We start from the raw sequence: 19597 nt of genomic DNA on the forward strand, positions 1-19597 counted from the left end.
GTTACTTGAGTAATAGCTCTGTGTGGTGTTGTAATTTGACTTGCGACAATCCTGATATCTCCTAACGTAAAATTTGTTTTATCTAGGAGGATAAAAGAAATATTTCATCTAGAGCCATGCAAAAAGAACTATGTGCGAGCAGTCACGCTTGAAAATTTATTTATTCACTTATATTTATTTCTGTGCGTGCAGCAAAATGAGCAACAAAATTTCTTCATAATTTTATCGAATTTTCATGATTAATAAAGAGAAAAATATCGGAAAGAGTCAATCATACACGTAAAGCAATAAAATTACACAGCTCATTATTAAGCACGTGAAGACAATATGCAAAATGCAAATACAGGTAGACAAAGTCTTTTCTTTGATCGTAATGAAAACTCATCTATCCCTATATCCGTCCCCCTATTTTTACGCATTCTTTTATTATGTCAGCTTTAATATTAAAAAGTTCCATTCGCGAGATTACCACTAGCAACGATGACATAATTACGTTTGCTGTTTTGTATATTAGTCGAATCTAGGTACATACAAAATGAATAAACAATTGCACGTCTCGACAGTTAATTATTCTAAGAACATGTCTTTAGTCTAATCTCCATTTTTTGCGAACGCATTCTAACTGCCTATTGCAGACAAGATTAAGTGGGACAAGTAACAGCGGAAGAATTTGTGCTAAGTACGGGGATACTGATTACCCGCATGTTGCAGGTTGCGCTGAATGCGAACGGTTATCTTGACATTGCAAAAAAGTATCCGCGATAGAGCACTCACATCGGTATGTTCGCAAACGCTTGCAAGTAATTTTACCCCATCGTGCACCCCATCTCACTCTAGGCGCTACTGTAAATCTCTCTCTGTCTCTCTCTGCCTCTCTCTCTCTCTCTCTGCATCTCGTAATACTAGTATTAAGTAATGGCGTTGAGTGCCATCTCCGAACCAGACGGTGTATTAATTCAATTTTGCTTACGTAAGGTAGATAGCCGAGGCCGGGCGAAGACACTAATTGCGATTTTTAATTAAGGCACTGATTCAATTACATCCCTTTATCCGCTCTAATTATTAATGTCGGCGGGAGGAGGCGGTGGGGCAAGGGACAAAGAGGAAAGAACGGATTGTAGTTGCTCGAGGATGGCACCTGACGAATGGTCCGCAATTTTGAGCCGGCCTTGCCGAACGCGACGTTGTAACCCATCGTGGCTGCTTGCCAGGAAAGCTACGATAGTCCGCGCAACGAGCGACATTCTGCTCTGATGCAGATTTAATTGATTACGTCTTGCAGTTTTGCTCATTTAAATTCGAGACTGTCGGTAGCGATACGCGCTGCGACATCTTCATGGCTACTGATGACGTTTGACGTTTATGTTAAAAATGTAAGATGCACCAATACACTTATAACGCAGCAGTGGTATTAAACAACCATCTATGGCAAAATGTACGCCTGATCGATGATCTACTTGAGCAAACATTCATATGAAATTTCTTTACTTAGGATATCTCCAGAGAGATGCATTATTTTCAATCTAGAACGAGCACGTTTATTTTATGATGATCAAATAAACAGTTATTGTTAAACGTAAGTTGAAAATAATTAATTTCGCACAGTTTGCAGATTTGAGAAAATTGAGTTAAACTACTATTATTATCTAAGTAAGAGCTTCACCTTAATACTTTAAATTTTCTGAACATGAATTTAAATCCTTGCAAGGTAAATGCATAAAAATGGCATAGAAAATTGATTTTATTAGTCTAATATTGAAATCTGGTACATATTACATTAAAGTTCAAATTTTACCACTGATTATTAATATAGTACACAAATATAGCTTAATAAATTAGAAGCAAATTAATATATAGAAAATGATTTCAGGATTTATGTTAATAATTTAGTCACATAACATAAATAGGAAAATAACTCTCTTTTCGTAAATTTTTTCTTTACTTTTCTACTAAAACGTTTCTATGCGATAGAACGGAAACAAAAAAAGCATTAAAATTTTGGTTTTATTTTTTTTTGATAAATTTTTTGAAATTTATAAAAAATTTGAAAAGTTCGCGGAGTTTGATTGAAAAATTTACAAATCGGAAGAGAAGATATTAGCAAAAAAAAACAAATATAGAATTTTTGAAGAAAACTGGCAAACACATACATACGTAAACGTAATTAAATTTAATGTTTGCTCAAATTAAACAGAGATGGCACAAATTTTAAAAAAAATCTGTTATTGTTTTATTCTCCTCTATTTATTATTTCTATTCCTCTCTATTTCTGTTTACTTCTTTTTAAAATTTCCGATTTGTTTTCGCAGTTTGAACCATTTTGATGAAATGTGCGGGTAGAATATTTCGGTAGCTGCGATAAGCAAGCAAATATTGTAACACGTTTTCGACTATCGCTGCTGCTGCCACTGCTATCGTCATCGGCGATTGCATCTCGAAAGAGGGCCATGCAGAAAATACTTTTCCCATGATCGTATTTTGTGCCATCGCAAAATTGCCACATCGTGAGCTAGAAACACAAGCAACACTGCACCCCCTTCATGCACCGTTCTCTAGAATTCGAATGAATCTTTCCACGTGATCGAAGACGTTGTTTTCTTAAACTCGAGCATATACGGATGCACTTTACTCGTTTCTCAAATATGCAACGTCGCGGGAAGAAGTCCATCAAGAGAAACAGGAGAAAAACACCGAGATATGAGACGAATATAAAACTAATGGAATTGAAGTGATTCTTATAAACAAAAATTATTTAGACGAAATTATTAAGACTATTAACAAAAATTATTTAAAATTTCTTGAAAATCTTATCATATATATATATATATATATATATATATATATATATATATTTTTTTTTTTTATTATTCGTTTAACTCTAAATACTACTAGTCTCGATATTTTTATTAAGAAAGATTCAACTGCAAATTGATCAAAAAATTCATATAAAAAAGATTAGCTAAGACTGCGATATATCATCCTGTATCTTTTTGCTTAATAACTATTCTGATTCGAGAGAACTCTTAAAATTATTAATCTTAAGCAAAGTCACATTTGTTTTGTTGCAAAGATTGAATTGCAGAAGCACGAGTGGAGAAGGGGAAGGAAATTTGAAAGCAAAGATAGAAGGAAAAGGACAAATTTACGCTGCGTTCGGCGTGAACGTACGTTCGACAAATGTCGAATCGGAAAACAATTGAGACGTGTACGCTACTCGCTGCTGAATGTGACGGGGACATCTAGGGATGGAAGGGGGAAGGGGGGGAGGAGAAGAACGATCGAGAGAAACCGGAAAAGACCTCGGGGAACATCGAAGCGGAAGACGAACAACCGGATAAACTGTTTCTTTAAGAAGGGATACAATGGGAGTGAGGGGCTATCGCGCTGTGGAATCGCAATAAATAGCTCCTCTGAAAACGCAACCGGACAAGTGGTTGAAAGAGTAGTCAGGGAACGGGTATGAGAAGGGGGAGGAAGAGGGGCCGATTTAAAGAGAGGGAGAAAAAGCGAGATATGTGTCGATGCGGATAAATTCGTCGCAAAATATCGAAATATCGGCACGCTTTTGGTATCGATTAATGTCGTCAGAATTTATTGTCGTGTCGTCAATAGTATTTATATCGTAATCGCGTCTGTTACGACACATTCCTCTAAAAGCATTGAATTTGTATGGCTTTTATGTATCTACTTGAAATGTTTATCGTGTATTCCTAAACTCTTTGTCTTTTAATTTATTATCGCTGAAAGCGTTTTGGCAATATTTTATGATAAATTATTATCATAAAATTATATTTATTAAAACAATAATTTGTTTTATTCATAATCTTATATTGACGTATATACATTATTGTAGAAAATATTTTTTAAAGAAATATGTGAAAGGATATAAAATATGAAATATATTATTACAGAACATGTGTTGTCGACATGTAGGCCACACATATTATAAATATTGGAGCAATTTGAGTTCTAAAATTTAAGAAAGGCTGAAGGGATAATAAATTTACGGTGAGAGATCAAGTAAGCATGACATTGGCAATAGACAAGAAAATTCGCGAGAAAACCAGGACACGGAGAACCAGAAGATGTATCATAAATAAATGAATCGTTCTCTCTACCGCAAAGCTCGAGGAAAATTGACTAAATAATATAACATATGCAGTTACTAACATGACTTATTTTCTGCAGCAAACAATTCTACGGTATCCCTTATGACAATATTAAGACGCATATACTTTAATCGTAAACTATATATTAATTATAAATAAACAGGTCTCTCTGTGCGCGTACAATAATTCCAATTAAACATTATTAGATGGCTAACTACATATAACAAGATAAAAATAATAATGTAAAATTATATATTAAAGAAAAAGGGTATATGTGTGTAGTTTAAAGATATATTTCATATTTTCTGATTTACAGATAGTTAAACTTCCTAGTGTTTTAAGTCTGCTAATATATAAAAAATTCTAGATATAATAAATTTCGAATTTACACAAAAATGTTTGATTTCTTAGATAATATTTAAATCTCTGAGTATATTTTGCATCGCAAATATTATACCCAAAAAGATGCTACAAGTATTGTTGTGTCTGATATAATATTATAACAAAGAAAGAGAAAGAGAGAGAGAGATTGTAACGCGGATTATATTCAATGTTAGTTGTCAGATGGAAATAGCGGGCAAATAAACAAAGATGTTAATGCGCTGGGCTGAGGAATCCTTGACGAAACAAAGGTATCCATTCGCAAAGAAATTCTAACCAGTTCATCTACGAAACAGAAAAAGAAGCAGAGAAATAAACTCTTCTCTCTTTCTCTTGGAGGAAACATTTCCCAAAGGAAACATTACATTCACGAAGATATTAATCGTAAAGCAGAGATAAAAAGCAAATAGTAATATATATTGAGATATTAGTATATATCAGCTGAATTATATTTCTCAATACCTATTTCTCGATAAATAAACTACATAATGTATAACAGCTATCTGCGAGAAACCGAATAGATAAAATTTTGCTAAAAATATGATATGTGTTTATGTATGTATAAACGTATGCATATATATGTATTATCGTTATTATTATATATATAAGTAAAAAACTAGATCTATATTTTGCGTTTACGTATACATAGCGTGTAATATTTCAATAAAATAAAATTTTGAATGTAAACAAATTTAATTTATTTCTTTTCTCTTCTTTTCTTCTTTTTTATCTTATATCATACAATCAAAAATATCTATATATATTCTATATATATTTAAAATATTATATTTAAAATATTAATTAAAAGAATAATATTGATATTTAAGAGTTAATTTACAGATTTTTATTGCAAAACAAGTTCTCATGTACTTTCAATAGAATAAAGAATATTATAGAACGTATTTATAATTCTCTATTATTGATCGCAGCGACAGAAATAAAGAGTGCACGGAACATCGAGACTGTTAATACCGCTTAAAGAATCCACTGCGGAGAGAAAATAACCACTCGCGACAAGCTCGATATCTTGCGATAGCTGACTTAGCGCAAAATAAATCTGTGGCAATTAATATTAATAACGAGAGAAAAAAATGAGGATAACGCGATAAAGAACAGGGGAATAAGAAATATAGTTGTTAATATAGAGACTCGAGAAATTTCTTTTACGAAACAAAGCCGTGGTCATCTCTCCTCGATGTCGGAGCTACTTGGACTTCGATAAACGGAAGGGAGAAAACAAAGGAGAAGAGAGACAAATGAAGAAAATTAAGACAAGGGGAGAGAAATAGAACGACGTGGGGCGCAGCCGCCGCTCTTCGAGCATTAGCACCTCGTTAACGTGTTGCATGGACATTTCCAATTTTCATTTATGACCTCGCGCGCGCCTCGGTAAAAAGTTAAACGGGAAAAGTTTCGCCGAGATCTTTCCGAAAGCCGAATACGAAATGCGAGCGGATGTGTGCGTTTCCTCGTGCGCGATAAGCAACGAAATCGAAGCTCGGAAGATAAAATGGCAAGATGTGTTTGGGTGCGGTCAGAAATCACCAAAGATTGAACTTAGGGGAGATTTCGGAAATTGCACACCGAGAGAGATACAGATGTGATATGCGGGGACACAGGATATGTCCGTTGTAAATAAGAAATAAATGAAGAGAAAATGAATGATAAAAAAAAAGTAATTAATTATTGCGCCATAAAAATAATTGTATTTTATCATTCAGTAGCAATTTTTCTATATTACATAATTTTTCATATTTATAATATATCAATCATATATAATTATAACATACATAATCATATTAATAAAATATAATATGATAGAGGAGAGTTTAATCTACTGAATAATTCTGAATACTGAATGATACAATTGCAATTTATTTCAATGTCAATTAGATCGTCAATTAAATAATTTAAGAGAAAATATATACCGCCCACTTTTTTCTATAATAAATCAATTAAATTATAGAAAAGAGAGAAAGAGAAAGAGAGATCTATTTTCTTTTTTCTTCTTAATTTTATGGAATAAGAGATGACACGATTAGTTTAGATAAAAATGTATGTAAGAGAGAGTCTGTGTGAGCGTAGTTATAAATATATTATCATTTATAGAGACAAATATTAAAAAACACATTTTAATTTACATTTACATGCTTTCCAATGATTCAGAAGAAATAATAAAATAATAACAATTGAAATAATACTAAAAAAAGTAAATTGAATAATAATTGAAAAAATACACTAAACAGTAAAAATAAAATGTAAAACGAAAAGAAATCGAAGTAATATAAAAAGTTATTTACATAAGTAGTTATTTTCAATTAAATTGTTTTTCAAGATTAATTTGACTTTTAATGCAGAAAGCAAGAATTTATAATATATTATCTCTTATAACTGAGCAAAATTTTTAATATCGTTTAAATCGTTTAAAAAATTATTTTCCAAATATATCATTAAATCAAAGCAATTCCTAAAATAAAAATATGCTAATATAAATATAATAATAATAATTTTCTCTTTTTTTTCTTTTTCCTCTATTTCTCTCTCTTTTTCTAAAAGTGGTTTATATATGCTACCGTGTTATTTTGTGACTTGTAATTTTGTCACATGTTCGATCCATCTGATGAACAAACATTTCTACCGTATTATGATCAGTTCGATGTAATGTGAAATAATAATCCCATGTGCATAATTAAATTTAGCTACATTTACGAATTGATTATAATTCGTTACACAATAGTACACCGCAACTTTACGTTACATATATAACCACTGGAAAGTAATTTTATGTGCATAACGCGCAACAAAATGTTTATGCGCAGCAAAATGTTTATGCGCAGCTAAATGTGAAATGTGTAGGTGTATGAAGCAGCGTTTATTTTGTCAGTGCAAAGGTATCGCAAGAATTTCTAGAGGCGGAAAAGTATCATCCGAAATAGGAGCAGCGGACGAACACTTATACACGCAAGTTCGCGAAGTTGGCCATCATCTCGGAGCAAGAATGTTTGCCCTGCTGTGCCTTGAGCCAGCCCCATTAAGTACTCGCCTCATCGCCGCAAGCCGCAAGCCGCAGGCTAACTGAAAATTACCGTGCCACTGAAACCCTTAAAACCGTCCAGGATTTACGTTGCCACACGACGTTGAAATGTATACGTCGTACGTGTAATTATGTAGTAAAATTAAAATAGGGACGTATGTAGACTGGATACTTTTACTGTCATCGCGTAATAATTTCCTCCTCATTTTATTTATGCTGGGCTTTTCTCGCTCGTTTCGTTCTTTTACTACTAATTAAGTATTTTACTGTACTCTAATGCAAAACAAGATGTACGAGACGCAAAAACAAATTAAATGTGTATAAATATGTTAAAAATATTTATATTGCAAAAGCATTTCCAAAATTTTTACTTCAATATTTTCAGACTTCTAAATTCATTGTTTGAACAGAATTAAGATAGAGAAAATAATGAGAAAACATTATTATACAAGTTTGTTTTTTATTTTCTAATTATAAAATAATAGTTATAATTGATAGTGAAAAGATTATCATTATCTTATTTTTAATTCTAATGTCACTGTCCCTTGTTTATTTTTAAGAACAAAATGTAATGCAATGAAAAAATAGTAATATATTTATTAATAATTCCGTGCAACGTCAAAAGAATTCTTTCAATTCTACTATAATTATAACAAATATAAATATATTAGCATGAGTTTTATGATAGAAATTATTGTGAATGATTTGACAAGTTATTCATAAGTTCTCTATCTTATTAAAAGCAATCAAGTATCATTAACAGAAAGAGAGAAATTATTAATTCAAAAAGGTCTAATATAACGTCTATATATGAAGTTTGATAAGGAATTGAGGAAAAGTGTCCAACTCTCTTTCCACAATGTCAATACGATGGATCCGCATATTGAACAAGTAAAATACAGCCGTACAAAGGTACAAGAGATCGATTCCCAGCTAAAGAGCCGAATCCACGCAGAAAGCGGGGCAAACTACTCAGCGAGTTTCCCTGATTGGTTAACAGGCTGAATACCCGCGTAACATTTTGGATCGTGATCCGGTCAAGTAAGAGCGCCCGGTCAAACCGTGAGTCGCAACAGTGGAATTCACCATCGGGAGCAACTTCTCTTAAATAAGCAACCCTTTGACGGACTCATGCCCTGGGAGCTTCGTTTTCCCGCGAACTTGCGAATCGGCATACGCGAAATAAATCTATCGTGTCGTAACTTTGGTAACAAGCGGGTCATTGCAAGGACGAGAAATTCTGTCTCCTGGCTCTGTTCGCTTAACTAAGCAAAAGGAAATATCAACCGGAGGCTATTGTCCGAAGTACAGAAACGTTGATGACCAACTGATTTTGGCGATATATCTGAAGTATTCTCCGCGTTCAAATAATCGAAATTTCATATGCTCGAATACGATACATTAGTTTTTGATGATTTTCTTAATTTTAATAGGATTTGATATTAAAAATGCATTTATTTTCCGCACAGATGAGTACGATAGCATATTAGAGATAAAAAATAGGGAATATTTCTAAAACTATGTCATACATAAAGATTCTAAAATTTTGGTCTTCACGTTTTTTATATATTCAACGGAAGATTCAACTGTTGTATTCCATTTTATGCAAGGATCTGAAAAAAGACATAATTTATAATATCGAAATATATTCCTCACTTGTCTAAATATTAGAATTCGCAACTTATATTCAATTTCCGACGCAATGCTGAACTGTGTTTAACACGAACCGCAAATTCAAGCACTATACGTAACTATCTCGTCTTGGCGAAGGTGTCAAAATTTTCGATTCAACCAAGATCTCTACTTAAGTCTGCACTCACGGTTAACCTACGAGGATCGCATGTTCCGACCATAATCTTGCGAACTTGGCTGTTTAGTTTATAGACTTGGTCCAAAGTACGCAGGAAACTTAGTCAAAATACTCTACAAGCACGACAAGCAATGAAACATTTCAATTTAGCGTTTGCTACAATAGATAATAAAGTCTAGTAGTACATATGCAATACACGAACAAGATTGAAAGATAAATCAAATTTCAAATCGATTATTTAAAAAAAAACACAATATATTATCACATCAACAAACACATCATATTATATATATATCATATTATATATCATATTAATATATAATATTATACATATAATAAATTATATATCTTGAAATTTTGAAACTTGATTAACTCTTATTATTAACATGTTAAATTCAATTAAAAATATCTTTATTAGTTTAAATTTATAAATTGTCAGTTACTCTTATGTATATGTCCAAACTATATTTATTTTTCCCAAGCAAATTTTTAATTTACGTTCGATTCGCCTATCAATCCAATTTAGTTAGCAATGCTAACTTAGCGTATATTTTATATGTGTGACACATTTGTCAGTTACTCTCGTGTATGTGTCCAAGCTATATTTATTTTTTCCGGAGCGTAAATTTTTAATTTACGTTCGATTCATCTATCAATCCAATTTAGTTAGCAATGCTAACTTAGCGTCTCTTATGTGTGGTACATCTTGTATAATCCCCAACCGCTCTCTTTTTGCATCGTTGACAATCTTCCCGATTGAAAGGAAATATCACACAGCGCAGAAAAGAATATTTCATCCAGCAAAAGCGTATCTAACTTATTGAAATAGTTATTTGAGCAAATATTTGATCTTTATCAACACAATGCTCCTTTATCGACACACAATTCTCACAGTATTCAATTTAAAAGCATCGATATTCTAAAACGTCGTGAATACGGTTAATGCGTAAATGCTTCGCTTAAAATTCATCTAGGGATATCGGGTCTCAGCGCAGCACCGAGGGAGTCTAGCAAAATATGCGAGTATAAACATTCCCAGAGTGCGGAATCGTTTATCGCGGCGCGTGACGTATTTTTCCGTCCTCGCCCTGGTGTTTTCAATTTCGCGCAAAAGCGATTGGCGCAATCGTGCGCCGATAAGACAACACGTGAATAAGCAAACGAGAACGGCCAACGTCCATCGGGCGTACGTTATCAGCGTTAATTTCGAAATATCGGAAATCTTAGCGTGTTACAGTCGTGTTTCGCGAAAAAAGGAGGTCGCCGGCTTACCTGAGCTAGAGACAAGCTTTATACATCACTCTTTGGGTATACGCCCGATGTCGTGAGTATAAGTCTACCCTTTAACTCTTGGTCCGACGCACACATACACCCATAAAATGCCGACATAAACAACTATCGCTCGAGTTTATCTGCGAAGTGTGGAGTTCCGCGCGGCAGAATTTTATATCTTTTCCCTGAGTTTTTTTAATCTCGTTCTTAAAGGGTATAATCGTCGTAGCCGCCGTTGTGGTACGATGCGAAATTAGCGGGTGCTCCCGTAGCGAATGAATCAGCCGAACGATTACGACGGCTGAGCGGCGTTTCGGGGGAGTAACGACTTCGTTACTGCGTCCGATTACTCACGCCTGGCGGAATAATTTTCAGGAGCGTTAAAAGACTAGGAGAAGCATGTTATTGCCGTTACAGGTTTTCATACGAATATTTTAGAGAATAAATTTATCGTCAAAAAAAAGTTTAATATAAATTTTTAAGAATTTTTTAATAAAGTTCTATATAAGAATTCTTTTAGATTTGACGAATCTACGCATCACATGAATTAATTGATGAAATTGCCTTTCTTTTGGCAGAAATATTAAAAAAGATTATAGTTTCTCGTATACTTTTATATTAAATATCTTTATAACAAATTCCCAGATATTTTACAAATTTTTCAAGTGTGTAAACTTTAGTTGAAATTTGTCAAAACATAGATTGATTTTAAATTTATATGTTAAAAATTAATTTTCCAAAAATCATAAATTTTCAATTTTTTATTTTATATTTGAGAGAACAGATATGTTTGATAGTTGAACGGATTAAATTATTTGGAAATTTTTTTACAAAAATACATTTGCCAAAAGTAATAAGATTATGTATAAATTTTAAATTGATTAATGAATTTGCAAAAGAGAACGTGTATATATGTATATATATGAGCAATGAACTTAAAATATCCTATGTACAGCTAAATATTTATTTGTTATAATCCCCGATTTATTAGAGAATAAATTGAATATTCCAAGCATCTCTGCTAAATAAATGTTTTTCTCTCTTTCTTTATATTTTTTACCTTTCCCCAATTTAAATTTACATTTAAATGTCGAATTAATATCTTATATTCACGACAAGAATCATCGAATTAACTATTTATATGATTCGACAGATGTAATCGTATCTATGATTGAGAGCACATATAGAGGATCCTTAATTAATTCAGATTAACTGAAGTAAATTGGTTACTGTATGTATATCATATATTGTATGCGACCCAAACGACTACGAAGTCTAAGAGCTCTGATTAGCTTTAGACGCGAAATCTAATTACGGTATGTTGTACATTTCGACACACGGTAATACTATCAGGAACAATGTCTTCCATATGGTTTGGAATATCTAACACTTTGTCCTTTACAAAAGGAAACTCTAATTAAATCTCATATAATACTCTAGATGATTTATCTATCATGATAATTAAAAGTAATTATCAAATTTTTAAAACAATCTTTTTTTAATGTATTACTTTTTTTACGTATAATATTATATACTTTTCCTTATAACAATGTTTGTGTAAATCAAACATAATCTAACTTTTTTAATTTTGTAATTTTTATACAAATTACTGAATAAAAAAATTGAAATCATATATTACTAATTCGAGTTAATCGCAATTTCTCGATCGAGATATTACAGGAAGAAGAAAGAAAGACTGAAACTCACTCGGAAAAAGCATGACCAAAGCGAATCGGTCATGATCAAGAAGAAGCATCACGATGATGCAACGATGGAGAAGCAGTCAAGAGCAAGATCGTCGGGAGCGATCATCATCATTCATCTCCCGGGGATGAAACGCACTCGCGTCGCTATCTTAACGGCGGCGAAGCTGGTTTACCTAGTGTCGCGCTATCAGCTGATCCGCGCCAAATGACCCGGGCGTTGAAAGATCGCGCACGGAATCGCGTCGCGTGGCGACGGCAGACGGATATTCGTCGATCGGCGTGTCTTTCAGGTAAAACGATCGCGCCACGCCGAGTCGAGTCGTTATCAGAGCGTTCACGTGCGAGGCGCGGCTGATGAATGGTCCCGCCAGCCAAGGTACGGGCCCGTCACGCGAGACGTTATTTATAACCCTGCCGAGGTGGAGGCGGAGGATGGAAGGTCTGTACGTCATCGCGAGGCGGGACATTCTCCTTTTTTTTCTTTTTTTTAAATTCATTTTTCGAGAACACGTTTGCCTCCACGAGTTACGCCTTCGCGCGATCAGTGTCGATGGAACGAGCTCATATCCGATACACGTCGCGATGCGTATCGCGTCACAGCCCCGTCTTCGCGAATTGAATTCGCGGCGAGCGCACAATCTGATGAGAGGGAGAGAAATAGAGAGAAATTAATGGGGCGCGCACTCTGTTCTGCCTTTATGACCAACGCAAACGACCGGCCAACGAACGAAAATATGCCTGCCAGCCGCGCGGTCGCACTATGCGTCAACCCTCCGTAGTGTGCAAACGTTTAATTATTTACCGATAATGACGGCAAATTGAGGGCGTCGATTCGCTCGCCAAATGGCCCCCGATATAAATCTCGCTTTGATTACGTACGCTTTCTTCATTAGCGCATGTCGAGCTAAATAAAATATATCACTTTGTAAATGGCGTTTGAGAAGAAATTTTGAATAATCGTTAACATTGTGTTTTTATGAGGAAATTAACATAACTTTTTTAATATATTTCAAAAATGACAAATTGCGATCGTTGAAGCATATTTTATGTAGATAAATATATGCATAGAGATGAGAATTAAGTTATTTTACATAAACCTGATTAATGTGACAAAAAAATATTAAATTGTCTTAAAAATTATATATATTGCAATTACTTGAGATTGTGTCTTTATTTTGTAATTATTTTGCAAGCTTGATTAGAGAAAAACTTTTTACGAGCATAATAATAAAAACATGTATCGTAGATTATTTGTCGTACGAGAATTATAATATCAGTGTACTTTACTTAGGCAAATGTCACATATTTTTTTCGCATCAACATATCCTATAATTTTGCGCAAACTCATCCCAGCATTCCAATCACTGACCTATATTGCATGATCGTTTAGATTCTGGAACATCAAGTATCTATGTCGACATGTCGATATACAAAATAAAGACCTGAGTTAATATTTAACGTCTCCGTGTGCTGACCTTATCATGGACGTCCAAATATTTACTAAGGTTCTAGAAATGTTGCCGATCTATACACATTCATTATGCATTATGCACCATCCCGAACACGACTTACTGCGATGGGCCGGAAGACCAAGCCATAAACAAGACACACTAAAACGAAGAACGGGTGATCCATTGCGCAGTTAACTCTTTCAGTACTAAATTCTCTCTATTTCTTTCCCCCTGTCTCTCCTTCTCTCTCATTTATTTATTAATTACGCAGACTAATCTTTCCGAAATTCTTGGATACAACAATTACAAAATTTAAATTATTGTTAATTATACGTGACCAAAGTAACAAGAGAATTTATTGTCATTTCTTATTTATTATTTCTCATTTTAAAAAAATCTATGTTAATAAATAGAAAACAGCAATAGAAAGAAAGATAAATTTATTAATTTTATTTAGGTAAACGGTCATTTTTTTTTGCATATTTTATATTCATTATATTTATTCTTTTAATAAAAAAACTGACATGTGAAAATTTTTTAAATTATAACTTTTAAAACATGTATATAAATCGACATAAAAATATTAAGTGACATAATTAAGTGACATAAAAATATTAAAGACATATGTTTATATATCTTACAAATGACATAAAAATCTGTCCACGATTGTGGGAATACTAACGGTTGTTACACACGGGATTCGGAATGACAGAATTTCCATCCGCGCCGAACGGAAGTAAAAGTTTTACCGCGTTTCCACCGTGAAAAAGCGCTATCGAGGGAAATGGTGGCCTGCTGTGTTCGGCTGATTACTGCTGGCAGCTTAAAAGCGATGATACATACAAACGTAAATCAAACGATGAAGTATTTTCAATGTATGGTCCATCCTCCCGTTTTCCCCCCCAGTTCACTCGTGTTAAGTCGCGTCGAATAACGGGGTAGGAAAATCTCCCGCAATATTTACTTCCATTTTGTCGTGATGCAGTAAACCGGTTAAAAGTTTTGAATCACGGCAAATTTACGCGGATGCACTTTTCATATAAACAAATGTTGGATTTGCACTTTAGCGTTTAGATAGTAAATCTGTATTTCTACTCAATAAAACGAGAAATTTGTCCGCTAATATGCTTATCCGTACAATTGTTGTAGATTTTATTGTGTTTTTATTTTAAAATAGGAAATATGGTAAAAATATAGTGTGCCCATTTAATATATTTTATTATATTTTTTTTTAAATTGCGTATTTTTTTTGGATTAAGAAATGTTTGTTATTGTTAGTATCAATAATTCTTGAATTTTTATAAAATTTAATAATAAAAACCTGAAATAGAAACCTGATTTTGATCAAATTGTTACTTAAAGATTCGACATTAATTAACTCTGACACATGCACGAATTAATTAATGTCTTAGAATAAATGATTAGAGAATATCTTTTGTCTTAATTTAAATCATACATATTTCCATAAATCATACATATTTCCATAAATCATACATATTTCCATTATATAATATCTTTTTGTAATAAAAATTTATGCCGGTTTTTTCAACACGGCTTCACCACGCAAAAATAACGCCCGTCACGACTGCAGGTCGATATAGTCAGCGAAATAAAAATACGAGCAATTTTCAAAATTACCAATAACACTTTCGTGCAAAAAGTTCATGCACCGTTGACATACTTTGTGGCTGACATACCTGCCTGTATCAATTGGATCTCTGATAGTATGATTAGTTTCACCAATACTCTTGCGCGTAGCATTATGCTTTTTGCAAAACAAATATTTTATCAATGATATTCCATCAGTATTTCATTATCTAGGACATTTTATTGGCTACACAAGCTTTTGTTTAGAAAGTGCAATAAATAAAAGCAAGCAAATCATATGTAACGTATTAACAAAACTGAAAATTAGCTTTAACTTTGATAAAATCGAGGTTTTTAATTCATATTGATTAAAATATTCATTTTATTTTATTTAAAGAATGTGCTCTAATGTGTTTTTATTCAATTCAAATAGGTATCTTCTTTAAAATATTATTTTATATATCGCATAGATATAAAATATGGAATATTAAATTATTAAATAACAATATTTGTTGGATAATAATAGAATGGAATGTGTATCAGTTACACACACACATATAATATAAATAATAGAAAAAAAATACAGAAGATATATTTTTCGTATATCGACATTTGTGTCTTCATAATCTGCGATAGGATCTACACGTATCGCACATGGCTTTTTAAGTATACTTCGCAACTTTTACAGTATATTTGTATTCCTAAAACGTTTTCTTCACATTACAATTTCTTTTATGGTTCGTATTCCTTTAACTTTTAATCGAACTAGTCGAGAATTTGTAATACTTACGTTCCTGGAGTGTCGTATTCCCGAATCAAGATAGTTTCGAATCTTCGAAGCTTGTAAGTATTTCAGAAGAGTCTAAATAAACTGTGGAAAAAATTGCGAATAAAAATTGAATTCGAAAAATTAGATTAAAAAAAAAACGATTACTACAATATTGAAAATTATTCTTACATCATAATTTTGTGCTAGTCTTTTGCTTTAGGTAGTCAGATTTACATTTTCTCTGAAAAAGAGAAATCTAGAAACCTGACAGTCAGAGATCCGCCATATTCGTGATATTGGATTGACAAGTACGTGGAGACGCGAGTAAATCTTTAAGCCCATCACAATGTCTCTAAGAGTACCGTAGATTTCGTACCTTGATTCTGCACTCCTTGCACGCCTTGCCACAGTTTCTGTCCGTGACACACAGTCCTGTACGTCCTGAGGATAAGAAGAAGAAAGGGTGAGAAGAGAGAGAGAGAGACAGAAAGAGAGGGGGGAGAGAGGGAGAGAGAAATGATGAGGAAGAAGAGAGAGAGAGAAAGGGAGAGGTTTCCTTTACACACACGCATACACATATAAGTGTGTGAGTGTGCGTACACCCTCCTAGACGAATGTTTGTGTGTCGACGTACTTCCTCGTGGAAAGAGAGGGAGAATATATGTGAATCGGTGTGAATCTTTATGTGTGTGTGTGTGTGTGTGTGTGTGTGTGTGCATCCGCGGACCCTCTGCGCGCTTCCATCGTCACAGGGGGTGGATCGGAAACGCGCATGCTCCCACGGCCGAGAATCTCCCCAGTCAGGTTAAATCTGCCACCGAAACAAGACGTGCGTGCGTGCCGTTATGCTATATACAATGTCGCGTACGCGAACGATCCCCGTGACGATTTCTTAAAATAGCGCCGCGTATAACAGCTCGCGAGACCAAGTATCGACATGGAAAACCGCGACGGTTGGAGTTCCGAGTTGTTTATCGAAACGTAAAGTCGGAGCGCAGGGGGAGGCTGAGAAACAGAAATAAAAAGAAGCTCAGGAGGCCGCATGATCCGACAAACGTTCTTCAATCGACGAATTATTAAAGAGTGCTTTGATGTAAAAAGAGAAGGGTGTCGATGAACGGATGTCGTTATGCGGTGAACGGAGAATCCTCCTGCGATCACGACCACTGGTTCGAACAATTTCGAGCGGAGCGACGGAGTGAGGGTGAAGAAGAGACTGCGTTTCGAGAATAATTCTCGACTGTCAAGTGGCGCGCGATCGATCGATCGCTCCGACGCGCAGCGTCGATCGCCAAGATCTCGTCGCTTCAATCGAAAGCAGCTCGAGATAGTTCTGATTATGTGTCTTACGAGACCACAACGATTTTTCATTCTCAGGATTCTCCGCGCAACGATGAGAGCCTCGCGCGTTCGCGCGACGGAAGCTGGGACCGTCCTGTGAAGGGACTTGGTTCGATAATCGCGAAGCAAGGGAGAAGCAAGTTTTTCGAATCTTCGCAAGTGTAACGCGTAGAGCGGAAATTCCTCGGAGCAACTGCAACGAGAGTTTACAGGTTTCTTCCGGAACCAGACAAGATTCAAACTCTACCGAGTCGCGTCGAGAAACACGACGGGGTGAAGACTTTATCCGACGATATAGGTGGAAAGTTCCGCAGGATACGCGGCACGCCGCCCGTCGAAAGTTTTGCCATAATCATTTCCGCGCGTGTTATCGTCTACCTAGCCGTTATATAGGAGATACCACTTTGCGGAAGATCGATCGTATGCACGATCGGGCCGCATCTTATGGGAGATCCGACCAAACTGCCAGCCGTCGCGCTAATTCATCCCCCTTTTAGTTGAACTCGCGGCGAACGGATTGATATCTCAAACTAACCGTGAATAAGTATCGGCTTTCATTTCCCTTTGAAACCCCTTTGAAAACCTTTAGACGCGACTGTGAACTGTGTGTGTTAATTAACGTGTAAGAATCAGAAAGAGACGAGTGATAAGACGCCTCCTGATCAGTGCCATGTCAGTGAATGGTGATAATAGCGATCACGGGTGGAGGATGTGAATGATTTTAGTAATTCAAGTGTAAGCGTCTCTCGAAGAAATAGTCGCGGAAATGGCTCTGAGATGGCAAGCGAGGCTCTCGATTGCTGCCATACTCTTTATGTGCACAGAAGGTAATCACTTTGCTACTTTCTAATCATCTTTGCATGATCCCCTCGTAACTCGCGACGAGGAAGGAGGATGATCCGTGGCGTGCACTTGCGACATTAGACGACCGTAGGGAAATCGTGAAGAAATACTCTGCATCATAAAGAAAAAAAGAGACTAATATCTTGGAATTATTAATGCATCCGTGATGCACAATTGCAATCTCGTTGTAACTGGTTATTAATTATTAAAAACGGTGCATAAAATTGTTTGCTTTGATAATTGCATCTTTGAACATTATAAACATGCTAAAGCAAACAATTAATTTTTAAAACAATCAATTTTTAATTATTGTAAGTGATTTAAATTAATATTGAACATACAATCTCTTGCCTCGCGTACTTGAATATAAATATTTGCAATATTAATATTACAAAAAAAAAAAGAAATTGATACAAAAATAATAATGATAAGAGGAGAATATAAGAAAGGATTTAGGTTTAGGTTTTTTTAAATATAAAAGAGATAGGTATATATGTATTTACATATATAAAGCGGCGAAGCGGTATTTCACGATGCAGATAAAATCTCATTTACTATCGTCCACGAAAATTAAGATTCAGTTTAATTACGTTAATTGCAACGCGACATTTGCTGTTCAGAAAGGAAGAGAGATTTACGACTGCTGTTCTAGTCAAAAAGCAAGAGAGGGAGAGAGAGAAAGAGGAGTAGGGGAAAGAAATGTAGAGATTTATAGCTCATGTTTGCGCTTCGTAAACGCAGAGGAAGTCGATTGTTTGCTGTTTGCCTGTGATACCCGTACAATTCCTTTAGTATGTACGGTCGATGTAAACTGAAAATGGAAGATGATTTATAATTGAAATTTTGTTGATGATAGATGAACATCTAGAAATGATAAAAATTACGACATAAGAGAGAAATACGTAATAATTTAAGGTCTTTTTCGTGAAACAATTATTTATGCATATGTTTAAATAAAATTTATTATTAGTGATAAATCTAATATGTGGGAACAAGAATTTTCGATTTGTGTGAGAGCTACAATTTCTCTTGAAATAATAAAAAAATCTCTTTCGTAAAATAATAAAATTAATAATATAAACTTAATTGGAATGTAAGAATAAATTTTCCACTGATGAAAAGTTTTCAATGTACATTGCTCATGAAGAGATATTTCATATATAAGTATTAAATTGTTTTGTATATTCTTTCATTGCCAATATAAATAGTTGAGATAAAACTTCTAACTATTTCTGATAAATAAAAACGCGCGGATACGGTAATAAAAATATAAAATATTTGATAGCAAGAAGAA

The 19597-nt window shown here is 34.3% G+C and overlaps 1 protein-coding gene and 3 long non-coding RNA genes across 11 annotated transcripts in view; 2 read left to right on the top strand and 2 right to left on the bottom strand.

Moving 5' to 3' along the window:
* The window catches only part of LOC145962458 (uncharacterized), a 345107-nt gene that overhangs the window by 233451 nt on the left and 92059 nt on the right, over window positions 1–19597 (bottom strand). The gene's annotated exons all lie outside the window — the stretch shown is intronic.
* The window catches only part of LOC145963350 (uncharacterized), a 49165-nt gene that overhangs the window by 15295 nt on the left and 14273 nt on the right, over window positions 1–19597 (bottom strand). For 6 of the 8 annotated variants that reach the window (XR_014436134.1, XR_014436137.1, XR_014436138.1 and 3 more), the window contains 2 exons: window positions 16309–16560; window positions 16141–16221 (listed from right to left, as the gene is read on the bottom strand). This is a non-coding gene — a long non-coding RNA (uncharacterized LOC145963350). Of the gene's footprint in view, window positions 1–16140; window positions 16222–16308; window positions 16561–18295; window positions 18415–19597 lie in introns of all 8 variants that reach the window. The other 2 variants (XR_014436135.1, XR_014436132.1) reach the window with 1 other exon arrangement.
* On the top strand, window positions 10556–13241 carry LOC145963348 (uncharacterized). The gene is made up of 2 exons (XR_014436129.1): window positions 10556–10658; window positions 12287–13241. It is a non-coding gene; the product is annotated as an uncharacterized LOC145963348 (long non-coding RNA).
* LOC145963344 (zwei Ig domain protein zig-8) overlaps window positions 16930–19597 on the top strand; it is a 48059-nt gene continuing 45391 nt past the window's right edge. Inside the window, exon 1 of the mRNA XM_083085182.1 lies at window positions 16930–18287. Within this exon, the coding sequence (XP_082941308.1) occupies window positions 18227–18287 (61 nt within the window). The 5' untranslated portion in view covers window positions 16930–18226. The remainder of the gene's footprint in view (window positions 18288–19597) is intronic.

Source organism: Camponotus vicinus, unplaced genomic scaffold (genome assembly GCF_025532165.1).
Source record: "Camponotus vicinus isolate PSW18456_S1 unplaced genomic scaffold, iyCamVici1.0 SCAF_12, whole genome shotgun sequence".
Taxonomy (NCBI): Eukaryota; Metazoa; Arthropoda; class Insecta; order Hymenoptera; family Formicidae; genus Camponotus; species Camponotus vicinus.